Source organism: Rhinatrema bivittatum, chromosome 8 (genome assembly GCF_901001135.1).
Source record: "Rhinatrema bivittatum chromosome 8, aRhiBiv1.1, whole genome shotgun sequence".
Taxonomy (NCBI): Eukaryota; Metazoa; Chordata; class Amphibia; order Gymnophiona; family Rhinatrematidae; genus Rhinatrema; species Rhinatrema bivittatum.
In genome coordinates, this window is record NC_042622.1 from 31,338,110 (window position 1) to 31,356,217 (window position 18,108).

The following is an 18,108-nucleotide window of genomic DNA, read 5'->3' on the forward strand; positions in this document are numbered from 1 at the left end:
AAATAGCAGCTGCAGATACCCTGGAAGCGGTGTCGAAGATATCATAAGAGGATCTTATTTCATGCTTCCCTGCCTCAAAACTCTTGTGTACCAGGGTTTGAAGCTGTTCCTGGAATTGCTGAGGCAGGGACTCTACAAAGTCCTGTATCTGCTTGAATAAGACCCTATTATATTGGGTCATACAGAGCTGGTAAGAGGCGATCCAAGAGATGAGCATTGAACCCTGGACGACACGCCGGCCATTGGCATCCAGGAATTTCTGCTCCTTACCTTGGGGGAAGAAGAATGGGGTTTTGAGCGTCGTGCCCTCTTTTGGGCAGATTCTACAACCACAGATTGGTGATCCAGCTGAGGTTTCTGGAACCCTGGGGCTGACTGTACCAAATAAGTGGTATCTGCCTTTCGGTTGACTGGGGCTACAGAACCAGGGTGTTCCCAATTCTTTTTGAGAAGATCCAAAAGAACCTGGTGAACAGGGATGGAGGTTATTTCCTTGGGAGCATCCAGGAATTGTAAAAGCTCCATCATTTGGTGCCTATCATCTTGCTCAGTCTGCAACTGGAAGGGAATCAATTCAGACATTTCCTTCACAAAATTTATGAAGGACAAGTCCTCTGGAGGAGAACGCTTCCTACTTTCAGTAGAAGGTAAATCATCGGTGTCTTGAGATGAATCTTCAGTCCAGGCGTCATAGGGATCAGTACCTGCCCCTCTAGCAATCTGAGAAGGACGGGACGATGGGATTCCTGAAGGTCCTGGTCTAGGCTCTGAAGGCATCAAGGGAAGTACTGGAGGCACCAATGAAGGCATTGAGGGCACCGATGGATGGATGGATCGGTGGCGCCGATAGGCGCATCGGCAGGACTCCCGATGGACGAATGCGGAATGGTGTTTCTCCTCCTGACGACAGCGTAAGCGGGGAAGGCACCGGAGCCATCAGTGACCCAGGATCCATCGGTGGAAAAGCGGCTATAAGCGCTTCCATCTTCGAGAGCAGCGGTGCCAATGCTGACGGAATGGGATCGATGGTTGGTTTCGCGACTGGCACCAATTACGGCGCCAGGGGAACTTGGGAGTCTGTGCATCGCCTTATCGATGGCCTCCTGAACCATCCGATCCAGTTCTTCATGGAGACCTGGAGCAAGCAGCCCCGGCTCCGGAAGGGAAGAAGGAGGCAGAGGCATAGCCGGAGGAACCACCGTTAAAGGCGGAGTCGCAGCACCCGATACCCGGGTGACGGTTGCCTCGGTGACCCGGTCGCAGAAAGGGTCGATGCCTTTTCTGGACGGGGTTTTTCGATGGCGGCTTGGATGATGGTGAGGTCGATGATTTTCCTTCATCGATAGTCTGAGACTTCCAGTGTCAATGCCGATGTTTCTCTCTACGATCCCCTCAGTCCTGAGGGGGAATAGAAGTAGTCGAAGGCCGAGAAGTCGTCGACGCCGGACGGTCACTGGCTGGTGGCCGAAACTGGCGCAAAGTGGATGATGCCGGGTCAGATGATGTCGATGCAATAGACGGTGTCGGAGTTTAGAACAGAAGAGAAGTTCCGTTTTCTCCATTCTGGCCTTGCGACCTTTTGGTGTCATAAGGCACATTTGGTGCAAGTCAGGACATCATGCTCGCACCCAAGACACATTACATAGACTTTATGAGGGTCTGTTATGGACATGGTGCAAGTACAGTCCGGGCACCGACGGAACCCCGACGCCATTGCCTTTGAAAAATTGAGCTGCGGTGCGATCGACGGCCAGTAGGCCGTGAGGCCAAACTCGACGGGAATTGACTGAAAATGGGTAAAAAACTTACCGGAGGTACTGCGGAGTCAAAAATTCGAAAGAGGGACCCCTGTGGGGTATGAAGGTTTCTAGTAATTCCGTGAGGAAAATTCCTGTCAGGAATTTCTGTGGAGCTCCTTAACCCGCGTGGCTACTGCTGCGCGGAAAAAAAGAAGACTGAAGGGGGACCCCTGCTGGCTGCAGGTTTAGTGCCGTGCTGGGCATGCCCAGTAGGTGCCAGTCAAAGTTCTAGAAACTTTGACAAAAGTGTTCCGTGATTGGGCTCCATCCTGTGACCCATATGTCACCCATATGTGAGGACTACCATCCTGCTTGTCCTGTGAGAATGTTTTAAAATTTCACATGTATTTTGCAAAGAGTTTATTCTCTAATTCTGTAGATTTGAGATAAATTCAAGGACCAAAGTGGTATAGGATGGGGTGCACACAGAAACCAGTCTTATAAGAATTCTGCAATACAGAATAGCTGAACTTTCCATCTCTAAATTTCATTGTGTTTGTGGACTGTAGCAAAACTACCTGTATGCAGTTTTATGTAAATACAGGAATACATGCAAAAGTTTAACATCTTTCAGTAATTTAAACTTGTTAAAAAACATTTTGGTAAGCTGACACTTTATACGATTACTGTTTTAACTACTACCCTTGAGAAGCAACTTCTCCAAAAGGTTAAACACATGCCTTGACTTACTGAGAACATGTCCCCCAGTACAAGTCCATGACAGAGCAGATCATTCCAAGAAAAGAATCACATAATATGAATCTGTGGTTAAGAATCTCTTCCTGTCCAGTCCTAAGGTATTTATCATACCATGCCCTTGTGCTGAAGGTTTTGACCTTTGGTCGATTATCATTAAGTGTCAATGTATAATTTCTCAGCTGTAATATTATTGTATGGAGCATCTTTTGTAGGTATTCAGACTTTTCAGTTCCAAGAAAAATGTTTAGTGGACACTGTAAGAAGCAAGATTCAACACTTACCTTTGAATGAGCTGGACCTTGTTCACTGAGCAGCTTATACTCGGGCTGAACTTTGTTGAAACGGGCTAACTCATTCACAAGACACATTGGGGTTTTCTCTTTGGGGTTTGCCATGTTAGAAGAAACTGAAAGACATTCAAAGGCATAAGAAAAGTTCTAAGCAGGTTGTACTATGAAAGGAGGAAGAAACTTAAAGAAAAGGCAAGTTCTGAAAGAGAGAACAAATGTAATATGAGCCACACAAGCCACATAGCATGGACCACATAGCATGGACCATGGCTCCTCATACTGTAGGAAATCTAAGAGAATCATTTAGACAATGATCCTGGAATTAGGACAAGGCTGTCAACGTTACCCCCAATTGAAAAAACTAAAGCACCTATACTAGACTCCTTCGTGAAGACACAGTAAATGACTGCAGATAATGACCAACTGGCTCATCCAGTCTACCTAGTTGTCTTCCCGGCTGGTTTTCTGTTTCTTGGCTCTCTTGCTTTCTTTGATGTGATATCTAGGCTTTTATTCCAATGTATCAAGTTAAATTTTTAAGTACAATTATATTTGCAACCCTGATTAATATAATATAGACTTCAACTCCAGGAACTTATCCAAATGTTTTCTAAACCCAGCTAAGCTAACTGCCTTAACCACATCCTCCAGTAATGAATTCTAGAGTTTATTGAGTGAAAAATAATTTTCTCTGATTTGCTTGAAATGTGCTACTTGCTAACTTCACTGAATGTCCCCTAGTCCTATTAATTATCTGAAAGAGTAAATAACTGATTCACACTTACCCATTCTAGTCCTCATTATTTTATAGCCCTCTATCCCACCTCAGCTGTTTCTTCTCCAAGCTGATCAGCCCTAACCTCTTTAGTCTTTCCTTATAGGGGAGCAGTTCCATCCCCTTTATCATTTTGGTCGCCCTTCTCTATACCTTCTTCAGTACAAGTTTAGTTTTGTTTTTTTAAGATGTGGCAACCAGAAATACACACAGTACCATAGGTGTGTTCTCACCATGGAGTGATACAGAGGCATTATGACATTCTCCATTTTTTCCACTATTCCCTTCCTAAAACCAACTAGTATTCTGTCTGCTTTTTTAACCGCCGCAGCATCCTGAGGCAAAGATTTCAATATATTATTCACTATGATGCCTAGATTTTTTTCCTAGGTGGTAATTTCTAATATGGAACTTATCATGTAACTATAGCACAGGTTATTTTACCCTATATGCATCACCTTGCACTTGTCCACGTTAAATTTCATCTGCCATTTGGATGCCCAGTCTTCCAGTCCCACAAGGTCCTCTTGCAATTTATCATAATCTGTTTGTGATTTCATTATTCTGAATAATTTTGTGTCATCTGCAAATTTGATTACCTCACTCATCAATCCCTTTCCAGATCATTTATAAATATATTGCAAAGCACCAGTCTAAGTACAAATCCTTGAGGCACTCTACTGTTCACCTTTTGCCACTGAGAAAACTGACCATTTAATCCTACTCTGTTTCCTTTCTTTTAACCAGTTTGTGATCCACGAAAGGACATCACCTCCTATCCCATGACTTTTTAGTTTTTTAGAAGCCTTCTGAAAATCCTAATATACTACATCTATTGGTTCACCATTATCCATGTTAATTAACCCCTTCAAAAAAATGTAGCAGATTTGTGAGGTAAGGCTTCCCTTGGGTAAATCCATGCTGACTGTGTTCCATTAAACCATGTCTTTCTGTATGTTCTGTGATTTTGTTCTTTAGAATGGTTTCCACTATTTTTCCTGGCACTGAAGTCAGGCTCACCGGTCTATAGTTTCCAGGTTCACCCCTGGAGCCCTTTTTAAATATCAGGGTTACGCTGGCCACCCTCCAGTCTTCAGGTACAATGGTAGATTTTAATGATAGGTTACAAATTTTTACTAATAGAGTTGAAATTTCATTTTTTAGTTCTTTCAGAACCCTGGGATGGTATGCTATCTGGTCCAGGTGATTTGCTACTCTTTAGTTTGTCAATCTGGTGTACTACATATTCCAGGATCACTGCGATTTGTTTCAGTTCATCTGAATCATCACCCATGAAAATCATCTCCGGAACCAGTATCTCTTCAACACCCTCATTCATAAATATGGAAGCAAAGAATCCATTTAAGTCTTTCCACAATAGCCTTATCTTCCCTAACAGCCCCCTTAACCCCTCGATCATCTAATGGTCCAACTCCCTTGCAGATTTACTGCTTTGGATATATTTCCAAAAGTTTTTATTATGAGATTTTGCTTCTATGGTTAACTTCATTTCAAATTCTCTCTTAGCCAGTCAAAGTTTTTTTACACTTAACTTGACAATGTTTATGCTTTTTCCTATTTTCTTCAGATGGATCCTTCTTCCAATTTTTGAAGGACATTTTTTTTTTTGGCTAAAACAGCTTCTTTCACCTCACCTTTTAACCATGCTGGTAATCGTTTGGCTTTCCTACCATCTTTCTTAATGCGTGGACTACATCTGAACTGCTCTTAAACAATGTCTACACCTGTTGCACTTATGGTTTTTTCTATTTTCCTCATTTTATCAAAAAGTTTCCCTTTTGAAAGTTTAGTGTTAGAGCTGTAGATTTACATACTGTTCCCCTTTTAGTCATTAGTTCAAATAGTGATCATGTTATGATCACTATTGCCAAGTGGCCCTACCACAGTTACTTCTCTCACCAAATCCTACATTCCACTAAGAATTAGATCTAAAATATCTTCCTCTCTTGTACATTCCTAAACCAACTGCTCCATGAAGCAGTTATTTATTCCAATCAGGAACTTTACCTCTTTAGCCATGTCCTAATGTTACATTTACCCATTCGATATTGGGGTTATTGAAATCTCCCATTATTACTGCACTGCCAAATTGGCTAGCTTCCATGATTTCTCTGAGCATTTCATCATCCGTCTCATAATTTTGGCCAGGTGTACGGTAGTATAGTACATTCACTATGCTCTTACCCAACACCCTAGGGATTTCTACCCAAAAAGATTCTAATGTGCATTTAGTCTCATGTAGGATCTTTATACTGTTGGACTTTATGCCCTCCTGGACAAAGTGCTACCCCTCCACCAAGCTGATCCTCCCTATCATTGCAATATAATCTGTATAATTGGTATAGCACTGTCTCATTGATTATCCTCCTTCTACCAGGTCTCTGAGATGCCAATTATGCCTCTCTCATCATTCAGTGCTAAACATTCTAACTCTCCCATCTTTCTTTTTAGATTTCTGGCATTGGCATACAGACATTTCAAAGTGTGTTTTTTGTTTGTATTAACAACCTGCTTTTCAGTTGAGAGGGATAATCTGGAATCCTTTAGCTCAGGTAATTCTTTACTTACAGGCAAATGGACTGTGTTTGCTTTTATTGGAACCTCTCTGTTGGGATGCCCTAACTCCCTGATTTCATTAGTATCCTTCAAAGATACCTCCTCTGAACTATGCACTGCTGAGTGACTAATGGCTTTCCCCCTTGTTCTAGTTTAAAAGCTGCTCTATTTCCTTTTTAAAGGTTAGTGCCAGTAGCCTGGTTCCTTTCTGGTTAAGGGTAAAATACTCCCACTTCCCCAAAAGCTTGCTCCAGTTCCTTACAAAAGTGAATCCCTCTTCTCTGCACCATAATCTCATTTATGCATTGAGACTCTCGAGCTCTGCCTGCCTCTGGGGACCTGCACATGGAACAGGGAGTATTTCAGAGAATGCTACCCTGGAGGTTCTGAATTTCGACTTTCTACTTAAGACTAAATTTCCAGAACCTCCCTCCCATATTTTCCTATGTTGTTGTTGCCCACATGTACCATGATAGCCGGCTCCTCCCCAGCACGGTCTAAAATCCTACCTAGGAGATGCATGAGGTCTGCCACCTTCGCACCAGGTAGGCAAGTTACCAGGTGGTCCTCACATCCACCAGCTACAGAGCTACCTACATTTTTAATAATCAAATCGCCAACTATGATGGCCGACCAAACCCTTCCCTCCTGGGCAGTAGCCCTGGGAGACTCTTCCTCAGTGCGAAAGGACAACGCTTCATCTGGAGAGCAGGTCCTTGCTATAGGATCATTTCTTAGTACACCAGGGTGATGTTCTCTGACCAGACCACCTGCCTGATCCAAGGAAGCATCAGGGCTGCCAGACTGGAGTTGGAACTTGGCTACTATGTCCCTGAAGGTCTCATCTATATATCTCTGTCTGCCTCAGCTTTTCTAGGTCTGTCACTCTAGCCTCCAGATACTGGACTCGTTCTCTGAGAGCCAGGAGCTCTTTACACTGGGTGCATTGTGGATATCCTGAAAACCAGACTCATTTGGAACTCTTTAGGAGCAAAGTAGATCACCCAGGCTCTATGGTGACACAATGGCTGGAACTGGAGCGCATATGTTAACAACGAATGTCGGTATATAAAAACATTAAATAAAATAAAAATATCATCAGGTTCTGGAGGGAATCTCTATTTATGATTCTCAATCAAAGACCTTTGCTGCAATGGCTCAATTAGGGAAGGCTATAAAAATTGGGGAAATACCCAGGATAACTGTGAAAGAAGGTGCTATTGCCCAATAGAAGCTGGTTCGAAGTGAGAATGAAGCCCAAAATACCAGGAGGAAACTACTGGTCAAAAATTAAAAAATAGCATACATATGGGCAAGCCCAGACTGAGGCATAAGCAATGTAGGCAACAGCCTCTGGGCCAAATTTTCATAGGCTCTGGAGGTGCTGCCACTTTCTTATGCTGCTGTCATCTTTAAAATGCCTGGAAGAAAACTGAACAAGGGGGCCCTGTGTACCAGCGCACACAGGCCCTTTGATGGCCTCCCACATGTTCCCATAGTAACAGAAGTCTGTCCTGGAAAGGTGAAGCGGTGAGGCTTGTATAGGCCTGTGAGCACTACCACACAGGCCCCATGTTGTTTTTTCCAGGATTTTATACTGGTTTTGTTCAAAAGGACAGTGGTATGGTGACTGACACAAGGGTGGGGGGTGGATGCAGACATGACCAAATTTTATATCTGGCTCAGCACAGGGGTGAATTTTTTTTTTTGGGGGGGGGGGGGGGGGGGGGGCGGGGGGACAATCTTAGGCGTCAGAATTTTTGCCTTAGCAGAAAGCAAGTTTGCTTACAGTAAATGGGAAAGAGTACTTAATTAGCCATGACACATGGGTGATGTCATCTGATGGCACTGAATGGATTTATTTCTCTAGCTCAGTAAAGTTTTCTATTAAGCATGCAAGGGAGTTCCTTTTCGCACGCTGCCTCAGGAGCCTCTAAGTTGATTGTAGAGCTCAGATTTAGCTAGACAGTTGACTCTTCGGGAGGCGGGTGGGTATTAAGCACGGCTATTTATCCTGCTGTCTGCAGAGAACTCAGCTTATGATAAGCAAACTTGCTTTCTCCATTGACAAGCAGAGTTGAATTAGACATGTCACATGGGGAGTCCAAAGCTGAGGATTGCATAGCAGAGCACTTACTGAAAAAGTAACTTAGATTCTTAGAGATTCCTGGCAGAGGGTCCACAACCCTGTGCTTCCTTGTTTGTTCATGCAGAATATTATTATTTGGTTGTCTGTTTGGATCAGAATTCTTTTTCCCTAAAGACGACGCAAGAAAACTCAGTGCTTATCAAATGGCTCATAGCTGAGGTTTTTAGTCGCTGGCCAGATCCCTTGAGTTCGGAAAGAGCCCGAGCGAGCCCCCACCCCCAGATGGACACGTCCATTGCCAGCATTATCTGATGAGACAGAAGTATGAGAGAAGCACCTATCTCCAGGACCTTTGGAGCTAGCCACTAAAGAACAGATGTTTTCATCTCTGCGGTAACCATCAGGGTGCAACAATGGCTGAAGCAGTTGATCCCACAAAGCATGCAGACTCCATTGGAGAATTTTCACGTTGAGGCAAGTCATGGGGATAACATACACTGCTACTGCCATATGTCAGAGGACAACCAAGATTTCTCTGTCTGGGACCTGCTCCTGCAGTAAGTTCTGGATTAAAGTCCAAAGGCAGAACACCAAATCCAATAGGATAAATGCTTTTTTTCTCCAGAGAATCTATCTATGCCCTGGATAAACTTGATTCTTTGGGTAGGAACAAGGTTTGACTTGCCAAAGTTATTAACTCTAGAGACTTAAGGATCTGGACCATCTTCTGCAGGGAGTCTAACACTTCTGTTTGGAGAGGTCCCATCACTAGCTAATCATCCAAATAAGGAAAGACAAATCCTCTGGTGACAAAAGTGTGCTGCTGCTGCTGCTACTGATAGGCACTTCGTGAATACCCTCAGGGCTGCCAAGAGCCCAAAGGGAAGAACCTCATATTGACAGTGAGAAGAATCCATTATGAATGAGGCATTTTCAATGAGACTGATGGATTAGTATGTGAGCATACACATCTTTTAGATCCAGAATGCACATTCAGTCTCTTGCTTGAATGAAGGGCAGGATAATGTGAAGGAAATTTATTTTGAACTTCTACCATAACAGGTTCTTATTCAGTCTTTGTAAATCCAGGATGGGTTTCAATCCCCCTGACTTCTTGGGGATAAAGAAATAACGGGAGTAGAACCCCTTGTCAAGGTCTTTGGAAGGGACAGATTCTATCGTCTGCTGACTGAGAAGAAACTTCATCTCAAGACTAATCAGGATTGAAGGCTAAACATTGGTGTAGTGCTGGAGCATGGGAGAGAGCAAACAGTAACCAGATTCCATAATTCAGAGGACCCAACTGTCCTTGGTGATCTTCCACCACTCTTCTAGAAATCTTTTTCCTACCAGAGGGGGCTACAGCCTGAGGTTAGAGTTTCATCAAAATCCAGACCCAGGTTTACGTTGGGCCTGTTGCGGCATCTTTGGCTGATTTCTCTCACATGGACATCTGTGTGCTGGAAACGTCTGTTGCATTGCAGGTGGTACATTATGCCACTGCAATTAGTGGAAGGGGTGTCTCTGGAAGCAGTGTTTAAAAGCAAAGTAAGGACACCTACATGACAATGGCTTCTTGGCTCCCATTAATAAAGAATGAATGGTAGCACGTTTCTTATCTGTGCGACTGTTTCCCTGACCTTATCCCCAAAGAGAATGTTACTCAAACACAGGACGTTTGCCAACTTATCATGGTCATCCGCGTACAAGCTGCTGGTCTCAAACACGCTATCTGCTTGCTCGGATGGCTGCCGCAGAATATATTGCAGCACTATCAAATGATTCATAACTGAACGGAGAAGATGAGACTCACACACACTGATCCAGAACTGCCTGCTAATACCCTTCCTGCTCCCCAACAAGAGACTATACCAGAAGCTTCAGCTTGTTGATGCAGACAAGCAAGCATTGTACCATGTATAACTAGTAGGCCGCAATGCGGGCATCGAGCATCAAGCTCTGGAACACTTTCCCGAAGCTGTGCAACAACCTAGAGTCCTTACCCAGAGGAGTGTTAGAGAAGATTCTAATCCTTTTATCCCATTTTTAGAGCTGACTCTACCACCACTGACTGGTGTAGTAGTTGGACCCTTCAAACCCCAGATCCTTCTCCACTCTGTATTTAAGATCTAGTTTCCTGGTACTGGGAGACAGGAGGGCCTGACTCTCCCACATTCTCATTTGTAAATCCCACTGAATTGAATGAATCATGACTGCGGCAGGCTTGGAAGGGGTTTCCAGAAGACCTCAGTATGGGAATGTTTGTGGGTTTTAAAAAATTTTTTATTTTATTTATTTACAAATTTGGTTTGAAGGGGTCCAGCTCCTATCGCTTTGCCCAGCGATAGGAGCTGGAAATGAATGCTCCAGCAGATTAGATAAGGGGTATGACAGAATCCCCATAGAACCTTCCCAAGAACGAATAAGTGAAAGGACACTAATCCATGACCCTGATGACAATGAAAACAATCGGGGCGGTCACCTCAGTTGCCTTGGAGGGGAATACTCCTAGGGCACTCTCCAGATGGTCATGTCCCATGCTTCCTTCTCAAACTGGCTAAACTTGTTCACAGAGAGGGATGGTTGGGAGCACCTAAAGTGTGGAGGAGAAATGGACTTCCCCCTTGAGGGAACATAACCGAGGTTCTAGACAGGAGAGGTAAACAGGAACCTTCCTTGTCATTTGCTGCCAACAAGGCAATAGAAGTATTCACCAATTCAGCTACATGATCTATAAACTGTTGTATCCTCTGACTTGGAGATGAGAAACAGACATCCTCTTATGAAGATCCTACTGGACTCCAGAAGGAATCTCTTTCTTGTGTTAACTACATTTACAGTCACAGAGACCAGAAACACAATGGAACATATTGAATCCAGAGTCTCCAAGCAAAGTCCATAATCGAGGAGGTGGGAATAGAGATGAGGATGTCAACATAGAGGGAGGCAAGCGCAATGATTCAACTCCAGCCCACCCACCCGCATCTGTCAAAGTCTGTTCTTGCGTCAAGTGCACAGATGGGGCTGGAGCCAGGTGTGTTGATGGCACCAAAACCCAATGCGATGCCTGCTTCGGAGCCAACTTAAGCTTTGACAGCACCAACAGCACCAATGGCTCTGACACTCTTGACTCTTTCGCATCTTGTTTGACCCTTAGCCTACAGTGGACCTGGGAACCGGGACCACAGGTGGGTAGCTTTGCTCGAGGAGCTTCTGGTCAACTCTGTGCAGAGGGAGCCTGAAGAGACCTGTGAAGTTCCTTCATCCTTCAAGCCCTGTTGCCCTGGGACCTCTGTGATATCTGGCCACAGTCGTAGCAATTGGCTGTGTCATGGTCTGGTCCCAGGAATCTGTAACATACATCATGGCTGTCTGTTATGGACATCTTGCGGCCACATACACAGTCCTTGAAGCTTCTGGAAGTGGCCTTAGGGCTGGACATTTTTTTTTTCTTTTTTGGGTAACACTGAAAAGTGCTTTTGAGAGGCTGCTGAAGCAGCAAGGCATCTCGAAGTGAGTTGGAATAAAAAAAAACTCTGAAGTACAAGGTACCAGAGAGAGAGAGAGAGAGAGAGAGAGAGAGAGAGAGAGAACACATCTTTGCAGAAGCTCAAGCAAAAAAAAAAAAAGACTGAGGGGCACAGCGTGCAAGTGCAGAACTCCCCACATATTGTGAGCTAGTGATGTGGGTCCATTTGGCACAGCTGACTTCACCCATGTGTCATGGCTATGTCAGCCTTGCTTGTCGATGGAGAAAAATTAAAACCCAACTTCCTACTCTTATTTTTGGTGGGGGGAAAGGAAGGAAAGGAAGTGGTGTTTTGCACTTATCGTGTTAGGTTTCAGTTTTGCCTATTGTTTTTCCACTTTTCCCCCTAAATTTTATATTTTTTCCTTTGCTCTGCCCTTCACCTCTGTTTCTTTTTCTATTCTTCCTTCACATAACTCTCCCAATGCCTCCTTACCAGAGCCTCCAACTCTACACCTCCTCACTCTCTCCAGCCACTAGGTTCCCCACCTCACCACCTATACGCAGCTGATGGCAAGAGGCAACCCTGGACCACACTCTGGGCTGGCAGTAGCCGTCTCTCCCCTTAGGTTTGGATGAGCCACATGAGCCACCAGGCAACAATTTTTAGCCACTTGGGTAACCTGGACATTTTCCAGCACTGAGCATATAGCACGAATTGCTGTGTCATTTCTTATCCAAACTGAATAGAAAAGTTCAAATATTTTCCATTTTCCCCATTCCACTGCTAAACTGAATGAAACAAGGCTGAACAAGAGCTATTAGTAGCTTTACTTACCTGCAGCTGCACTGGTGGATGTAACAGATGCAGAAGGTAAAGCAGAGTTCTGTATAGGTCTACCTGCATTTTCAGAGGGCAGCAAATTGGTAGTAGAAGGAATACTCAGCATAGGCTGGGAAATAGGAGACTGCTGGTTCTTGTTCAGTATATGGCTCCCAGAGAGAGCTGCAGATGTATTCTGAACTTGAGACATTTTCACATCCAACCAAAGCAAACTATTGCAGGTAAACAGCTTTCAGTGCAGGTTATTCAGTGCTATGGAACCTAAACGGTCAACCTAGAAAAGAAGGCAGTGGAATGCTTAGTTAATGTAAAGAAATAGATAAAGGCTACTTAAAGCTCATAATTACTGTTAGGCAGCAACTGAATATGCAAAACATCATGGTCTTTTTTTTTTTTTTACCAAGTAGGAACTATTCATTTTCTAATATGTTTGCAGTTTATATCTGTGCAACATCTACTCAAAGAAATATTTACTGTTCTTTAAAAATGTAAAGTAGATCAAAGCAAGTATATTGAAAATCTTCTCAGGCTAACATAAGCACATAAGAAGTTGCCATACTGGTTCAGACCAAGGGTCCATCAAGCCCAGCATCCTGTTTCCAACAGTGGCCAATCCAGGCTACAAGTACCTGGCAAGTATCCAAACACTAAGAAGATCCCATGCTACTAATGCCAGAAATAGCAGTGGCTATTCCCTAAATCAGCTTGGTTGATAACAGTTAATGGACTTCTCTAAGAACTTATCCAAACCTTTATTAAACCCAGCTACACTAACTGCACTAACTACATCCTCTAGCAAAAAATTCCAGAGCTTAATTATGCATTGAGTGAAAAAGAATTTTCTCTGATTTATTTTAAATGTGCTGCTTGCTAACTGGAGTGTCCCCAGTCCTTCTATTATCTGAAACAGTAAATAACCGATTCACATTTACCCAATCTAGCCCTCTCATGATTTTATAGACCTCTATCATATCCCTCCTCAGCTTTCCCTTCTCCAAGCTAAACAGCCCTAACCTCTTCAGCCTTTCCTCATAGGGGAGCTGTTCCATCCCCTTTATCATTTTGGTCGCCCTTCTCTGTACCTTCTCCAGTGCAACTATATCTTTTTTTGAGATGCGGCGACCAGAAATGTACACAGTATTCACGAATCTGTCTTCACCATGGAGTGATACAGAGACATCATGGCATTTTCTATTTTATTCACCATTCCCTTCATAATAATTCCTAACATTGTTTACTTTTTTGACTGCTGCAGCATGCTAAGCTGACAATTTCAATGTATTATCCACTATGACACCTCTTTCCTGGGTGGTAGCTCCTAATATGGAACCTAATATCCTTTAACTACAGCATGAGTTATTTTTCCTTATATGCATCACCTTGCACTTGTCCAAATTAAATTTGATCTGCCATTTGGATGCCCAATCTTCCAGTCTTGCAAGGTCCTCCTGCAATTTATCACAACCTGCTTGTGATTTAACTACTCTGAATACGTTTGTATCATCTGCAAATCTGATTACCTCACTCATCGATTTCCTTTCCAGATCATTTATAAATATATTGAAAAGCACCGGTCCAAGTACAGATCCCTGAGACACTCCACTGTCTACCCTTTTCCACTGAGAAAATTGACCATTTATTCCTACTCTAATCCGTTTCCACACCACCGACAGACCGACCAGAAATCAATACCTTGCAATCCTGCACACCCCCTCGCCCAAACTCACTAAGCTAGTGACCACCAGAGAACGTGCCCTCTCCCTTGCAGGTCCTTCTCTCTGGAACAACATGCCTCTCTTCCTCCGCTAGGAACCATGTCCAAGAAAATTCAAGCAGAATCGCAAGACATGGCTGTTTAAACAAGCAACCAAATGCAGAGTGAGAACTCGATGTTTTTGGATTCAACTGTATCGGAAAATAACAACTTCACTTAAATAACCAATACTCGTTAACTGTACCCAATATTGTAGACGCTTCAGCTTGTGAATGACATTTACCACATTAGAAATTTGACCTTCATAATAGGCATCATCGTTATTGCTTTCGCGTGTTTAAACTCTGCCTTATATTTAATCATGTGGTCAATTCAGTTCATTTTGAGAATTTTTAACCATATTTTTCAAAACATTTTCTTATGCATTTAAAATTGTATCCATACAACTTCTTGTGCAAGAATAAGCACTTATCTTGATTTTACTCGATCCACATCCTTTGCTATCTTGCTATAATTGGCAAGAAGCCGATGACCCGACACTGGACCGTGTTTCGGACTGCAAACAATTTTCTCAGTCCTTTCTCAAGGGTTGAAATTTCTGCGTCAAAAAGAATTAAATCTCATAAATCAACAACTAACTTTCGAGTAATATATTCATTCACAGGACTTACAGGTATTCCATTACTGCGGACAATGTTAGTATGCACCCACTTTTAAATCTTGATCCATGTTGCTCTGGTCTCACAATGGCGACTCGGCGTTTCTTTGGCTTTTGACATCCGGTACCGCGCCGTAATGGAATACCTGTAAGTCCTGTGAATGAATATATTACTCGAAAGTTAGTTGTTGATTTATGAGATTTAATTCTTTTTGACGCAGAAATTTCAACCCTTGAGAAAGGACTGAGAAAATTGTTTGCAGTCCGAAACACGGTCCAGTGTCGGGTCATCGGCTTCTTGCCAATTATAGCAAGATAGCAAAGGATGTGGATCGAGTAAAATCAAGATAAGTGCTTATTCTTGCACAAGAAGTTGTATGGATACAATTTTAAATGCATAAGAAAATGTTTTGAAAAATATGGTTAGAAATTCTCAAAATGAACTGAATTGACCACATGATTAAATATAAGGCAGAGTTTAAACACGCGAAAGCAATAACGATGATGCCCATTATGAAGGTCAAATTTCTAATGTGGTAAATGTCATTCACAAGCTGAAGCGTCTACAATATTGGGTACAGTTAACGAGTATTGGTTATTTAAGTGAAGTTGTTTAAACAAGCATTCACCTGAACCTTTCCTTCCTTTCCCCCCCCCCCCCACCTCCTCATTGGATGGCCCCCACCCTCCATCCGAAGTTCCACCCACACCATTGTTGCCCCCCTAATATAAGCTCAGAAATCTTTTCTCCAGCTTCACCTTTCTCCCTCTCCTCCCCCTCCACCCCTTCCTCCCCCTCTTTCATCTCGCCACTCTCCCACCCCGTTAATGTACATAATTCCCCCGGTTAGTCTCTCCCTGTTACAATATTTGTTTACTGTACAAACCCTGTTTCTATATTATCCCGCCTATGTGTTATTTGTAAAGCCTGTTGCTGCATTATTGTTACAAGTAAACCCAGGTGATGTTCCGAACGTGCCGCGGTATATAAAAACACACAAATAAATAAATACTCTGTTTCCTGATTTTTAACCAGTTTGTAATCCACGAAAGGACACAAAAGATTAAAAGGCTACAGTCAAAGCAAAGTTCTACGCTCTACTTTTGCCACACATGCTTTTAGAATTTTGTTTTAATTGTAGAATTTGTATCAAGAATTAGATAAGTTACCTTTATTAGAAATTCACCAAAATATAACAAAGGATTAAACTGTTATAAATGAATACAGGTACCACAGCACAAGTAGGATTTAGAGCATGCATCACATTTTTACAGAAGCTCTTGGCTCTCAATATAGTGCTGGAAATTTCATTGCAGGGAAAATTGAAAAAAAAAAAAAAAAAGATAGAGAATCATGATTAATTGATCTCACTGCATGTAAATTAGTGCTAGATAACAAGACATAACTCATAAGTTGAGAAGTATTCAATTAGATTCAAACAGGATGCTGCTATACTATTGACTGGAAAAAATACCTGCCCCATATAGGACTACCAGTAAGCGGGAAGATTAAGCATAGTGTTTGCCAGCAGATAACTAATTTGAAACCAACTGTATTTGCACTTCCAAAATTTGTCCTTAAATTCTACATGGGGGTTCAACCATGTTTTGCCATCCAAGGCATCTCATTCAAGTCTATGGAAACCCAAGGTTTATTGGTATGTGCCTTAGAGAACAGAAAATATGAAATGCATTCAGTACATATGATCTACAGGCACCTCAATGCAGATAATCACCCTAGAAATACCGACTGACCTTATGGTGTATTTTGAGTGTGGTTGAACACAGTGAGCGATTTATTCAATGATGTTTTTATTTATTAGATTTTAACTGCATCCATTCCCAAGTGAGAGTAGGGAATAGGATCTAATCGAGTTTAGAGGGTTTTTTTTTAATGAACTGTACTTAATATTTTGCTTTAAATTAGTATTTAATATCTTTATAATGAAGTGTATTTTGTTTTGTTATATATATTATGTTTGTGATATTGTATTTTACTATATTTTTAATGTGTTCATACATTTCTTTGGGCATTCCCACAGGTTTGATAAGACTGGATACAAGTCCAAACAGAAAAATAAAAATAACACAGGTCTTAAATTCTTAGTTCACTTTGAGCCCATACAAATATTTTGAAAATAAGGTCCAAAAAAAAATCAGCAAAGTCCAAAATATTCAATTTAGTAAATTATTATAGCAAGTCTCACAGACTATAAGCAAAAGAGGGCAGGCAATTTCTAATTATATCTGGGGAAATCAAAATATTTACACGAACATGGTACTACATAAAACCAAGCATAATGCACTGAGCACAATCTGTGACTTTTTGTAAATATAGTGCTTCAAGACTTTCAAATTGGAAAGGAAGAGAAGTTTCTCAGGGCTAATCTAGCAGATCCATAGTATGAACAGACTGGGAAATCTATCTGCTCTGGTTACTCGGCCAACAATAAAACGGATTCATTAAATGTTTATCATGCAGTACAGTGGAATTAAAGACTGGAGGCCTACTGTGAATATTTATGCTCTGCATGCTTGGTAAGGGAAACCACATAAAAAGACAATTTTCTAAGGAATCTAGTCATCTAAGTCTCAAAATTAGACGGCTAGATCCAACATTTGACAATTTAACCCCAAGTAGTTTATAAAAGTATTCAGGTACTTTCACGACATACATTCTTAGCTGGAATTTAAAACCATATTCCTGGCACTATATTTTGGTAGGGGGAGAAAACTACATGCATGCCCTTAATTTTCCAAGTACTCATATACCTTGCCCCTAGGCGATTTGGTGAAAATTGCATCTATAGTTACCAACTTTATAGTCCCCTATCAATATGTACAACACAAATTGACTTGCAACAGAAAGCAGCAGCAGCAGCAATTGTAAAGAAAGCTACCAAGCGGGATGTACATAGGTTCCTACTACTTTAAATAAATCTCAAGTTAAAAACAGGTTTGTGTGTTTTACTTTTGCCTTTATACTTATTTCCTATGAGCTTTCTGGGTGGGGAAGTGCAAGGGAGGCAGTTAAGGGGAAGGCCTCTACTCCTCTTGGTCAGCAACTTTGCCAATCTTCCATCATGGAACACACAAAACCTTTACCTTGTTTGACCGTGGAACCCTGCTTGGCTGGGGATGGGACAACCAGGCTGTGGATGGTTGAAACTTCTCTAAGCCTCAAAGGTCAAACA

At 42.2% G+C, this 18,108-nt stretch overlaps 1 protein-coding gene across 3 annotated transcripts in view; it reads right to left on the bottom strand.

Moving 5' to 3' along the window:
* The window catches only part of STAU1 (staufen double-stranded RNA binding protein 1), a 191,496-nt gene that overhangs the window by 127,042 nt on the left and 46,346 nt on the right, over window positions 1-18,108 (bottom strand). For all 3 annotated transcript variants that reach the window (XM_029611241.1, XM_029611239.1, XM_029611238.1), the window contains exons 2-3: window positions 12,537-12,816; window positions 2,780-2,904 (exon numbers count right to left, since the gene is read on the bottom strand). In XM_029611241.1, coding sequence (XP_029467101.1) covers window positions 2,780-2,904; window positions 12,537-12,732 — 321 coding nt within the window. In that variant the 5' untranslated portion in view covers window positions 12,733-12,816. The remainder of the gene's footprint in view (window positions 1-2,779; window positions 2,905-12,536; window positions 12,817-18,108) is intronic.